This window comes from Eucalyptus grandis, chromosome 9 (genome assembly GCF_016545825.1).
Source record: "Eucalyptus grandis isolate ANBG69807.140 chromosome 9, ASM1654582v1, whole genome shotgun sequence".
Classification (NCBI taxonomy): Eukaryota; Viridiplantae; Streptophyta; class Magnoliopsida; order Myrtales; family Myrtaceae; genus Eucalyptus; species Eucalyptus grandis.
The window spans coordinates 37,694,600-37,698,353 of NC_052620.1; the positions used below are offsets into that span (position 1 = coordinate 37,694,600).

General features: G+C 39.8%; 1 protein-coding gene across 1 annotated transcript; it reads left to right on the forward strand.

Moving 5' to 3' along the window:
- Positions 1-1,001: 1,001 nt before the first annotated feature.
- Positions 1,002-3,551, forward strand: LOC104419683 (aldehyde dehydrogenase family 3 member F1; the record flags this gene model as incomplete). Its single annotated transcript, XM_039302585.1, has 8 exons — positions 1,002-1,125; positions 1,407-1,613; positions 1,764-1,888; positions 1,989-2,093; positions 2,197-2,369; positions 2,519-2,609; positions 2,691-2,840; positions 3,098-3,551. Coding segments are annotated over 8 exons (1,212 nt in total), but the record flags the coding sequence as incomplete, so codon positions are not given.
- Between the last annotated feature and the right edge of the window lie 203 nt (positions 3,552-3,754).

Below are 3,754 nucleotides of genomic sequence, written 5' to 3' on the forward strand. Positions count from 1 at the left end.
GCTCACCCTCATGTCTCTTAATGTTTTCACGAATTACATTGCGGTTTCCCCTCAATTGACTTCAATGAGGCAACAAACATGAGCAGTAGTAATGGCTGATTTCTGATGCTAATTCCAGAGACTGGGAAAATTTAGAATCATATGATAACTAGACCGTTAAAAATAAAAATAATTAAAATTCGATTTCTTTTAAAATAATTATTTTAAAATTACAAAAAATGTCCATTAAATCTGTGTTGTATAAACTATTTTAGCAATACCATTTTAAAAAATTAAAATTTTAATTATTTTTATTTTTAAGAATATAATTTTAATTTTCTTCTTCTTTTCTTTTTTTCTTCTTCTTCTTTGGCTCGCCACCCCACGACGACAATCGGCAACCGGCCATAGGCAAGCCTACGCCCGGCTCTCCAACATCGGCGAGCTCGAGCTCGCCCGATCTGGCTCGAGCTCACTCGGGCCGATGCGCGCCATCGCCGTGCTGGCCATCGGAAGAAGGAAGAAGAAAAAACAAAAAGGAAAGAAAAAAAAAAAAAAGAAAAGAAATTTAAAATAAAAAATTATTATAATTTCGATTTTTATAAAAAAAATATTTTTGTAAAATTAAAGAGTGAAAAGAGAGATTGTGAGGTTTTGGTTGAAAATGGGTTCTAAATTCAACCCATTTAAGACCCACCTATCTTAAGTTTTTAATTGTTAAACCCATTTATGATGTAAATGAGTCATATATGGGTGTAAGACCCATTTTGCCACCTCTATTGATAACAGAGAAAACAAAATATGGAACAATTTATCAAGATATGGAAATTGTATGATTGATTGAAAGACCTGCATGCAAGCAGAGAGTGTGCTGAAACAATTATCTGGGGTTCAAAACTGGAGACAATGACTAACCTTGCTTTAACATTCAACACCAGATGGATTCTTGTAAAAACAATTTTGTACGATGAAGGTAGCTGAATGCAAAATGTTAATCATCTTCAGAATGATGCCGATATATCTTAACTCGTCGATGTGTGCCATGGCAGGGTCGTTTGCCATTGCTTTTTTTCCCTTCAAGTGGAGAAGTAATTTCTGAGCCACTCGGTGTAGTACTCATATTTGCATCATGGAACTTCCCAATCGGTAAGTTCTAACCATCGCTGAGCAACCTTACCGTCACAAAAAAATGTAGGAGGAGCTCATGAATTTCTTGGCTATTACAGAATCTTAATCCAACACAGCTCGATGAATCTTAATCCAGATTCTATCTTTTGGCCGATTTCCTAGTTTTACTGGCTGCTTTAGGTGACTTGATATAAGAGAGACCTTTCTCTCTTCATCAAAAACAGATTTTGTTGCTTGAATGAATATCAGTTTGTGACTTAGGCTGGTTTGTGGAAATAATTGTTTATCCTTGGATGTAGCACTCTCGTTGGATCCATTGATCGGGGCTATATCTGCTGGAAACACGGCGGTTCTGAAACCCTCGGAGCTAGCCCCAGCTTGCTCCTCGTTTCTCGCCGACACCATTCCTCACTACTTAGATAGCAGGGCCATTAAGGTCGTCAGTGGTGGTGCAGATGTCGGTGACCGATTGCTTCAGCAGAAGTGGGACAAGATATTCTTCACCGGTATTACTTTGTCTCTCACTCATTCAAACATGATATAGCACGCGGCATTACTAAAATAAAGCAGTGACTAACCCATAAATTTACATCATGACAATCAATGGTGTCTTTGGTAGAAATCTTCTGCAATTTCATTAACCTATGAATCCTCAGGGAGTCCTAGAGTGGGACGCATTGTGATGTCGGCTGCTGCGAGGCATCTAACACCGGTTACTCTTGAGCTCGGCGGAAAATGCCCCACCATTCTGGATACTCTCTCCAGTCCCTCAGAAATAAAGGTAGGTTATTTGAAAATTTTCAAATTTAATACACCCAAGTCTCAGCACACATTGACTAGGCTCAAATTTCTCGTATTGCTGTTTCTGGTGGCTTCTCAAGATAGCAGTCAAGAGAATAGTTGGGGCAAAGTGGGGACCGTGTAGCGGACAAGCATGTATAAGCACAGATTATGTGCTAGTCGAAAGAAAGTTCGCCCCGACTCTGGTAATGCAGGCATCGTCTGCCTATATACAGATTAATTTCTGTGTGATGCACTCCATAGTCGACATAGACATTTAGGTGCACTGACTGGTAAATTGTGATTCAGATTGACTTGCTGAAGCTGACAATCAAGAATTTCTATGGTGATGAACCTCGAAACTCAAAGAACATGTGCAAAATCATCAATAAGCACCACTTCGAGAGATTGCGCAATCTGATAGAAGAACCTGCTGTTGCGGCTTCCATTGTACATGGCGGTTCATTGCATGAAAAAGAGCAGTAAGTTTGTGGCTGCTCAAGCCTCATGAGCTTAATGAAACATTGGTTTTCTGATGACAGAGAGTTAACATCATTCTCACCACTGGTTCAAACACTGAGTCTCCAAGTTTCCCTTAACTTTGGTATTGTTCCGATTTCGATATTTGCAGGTTCATTGAGCCATCAATTCTGCTGGATCCTCCTCTTGATGCTGAGATAATGACGGAAGAAATCTTCGGCCCGTTGCTTCCAATAATCACAGTTAGAAACTTCCATCAGTTTCATTCCGCCAAATTTCTCAAAATCCATCGCTCTAAATGCATGTAACTCTCTTGCACGCAGTTAAACAACATTCGAGAAAGTGTCGAATTCATAAACTCCAGGCCCAAGCCTCTTGTCATATATGCCTTCACGAAGGATGAGTCGTTCAAGAGGCAACTAGTGTTGGAAACATCTTCCGGAGGCGTGACATTCAACGATACCATGGTTCAGGTATTGGAATTAGTTGCTCATCACATATAATTTCATTAATCGCCTATAAGAGTCGCCCCCGGAACTGTTGACCCAAAAGGATTGAGCTTGAGCCTCTTAAAAAAAAAAGAGAAAGAGAGGTCGACTGTGCACGTGTTATGCCGGTATGCATAGGAAATTCTGGAAAGTAAAGTGTCTGTGGTGCAGTGTCCATGGAATTTATCCAAAAGAGCATTATCAGCCCGGAAGGTCATCTTACGTTCCTTTCTGAAATGCAGTTCCTATGTGATGATCTGCCTTTTGGGGGCGTCGGTCAGAGCGGATTCGGGAGGTACCACGGGAAGTACTCTTTTGAAACTTTCAGCCATGAAAAAGCCATCATGACAAGAGGCTTCTTCCCTGAGATCGAGCCGAGGTATCCTCCGTGGAACCGCTTCAAGCTGCGGTTCATCAGGCACGCTTACGAGTTTGACTACTTCGGCCTGCTGCTTCTGCTGCTCGGATTGAAAAAGTAACAGAAACGGATTGCCTATATTAGTAATGCGGTGAATGGTTTTGCGTCAACTTTTCGCTTTGAATTTCTATCTATAATAAAGCTCTTCACGAAGATCAATTTTCAGGAGAGCAGGCATGAATTTCCTTTCGTTCTAGTGAAAGTTTTTGTCGGGCATGCTATTGTAGAGTGAAAAACTTTATCTTGCACTGGCGTCCGAACTGTTAGATTTTTTGCTCTATCATATATCCAGAGTAAAAGCACAATATTTGTGCCAAAACTTTTTGAACGATCTATAATCTACCATAATTTTTATATCATTTAAGTGACACCGAAAATTTGACAAGGCATAATTTCGATAACAAAACTTATCTAAGTGACTTAAATTAAAGATTTTCAAAAGTTGTCTTTAATTTTGGGAAATTTTGACAAGGTATAATTT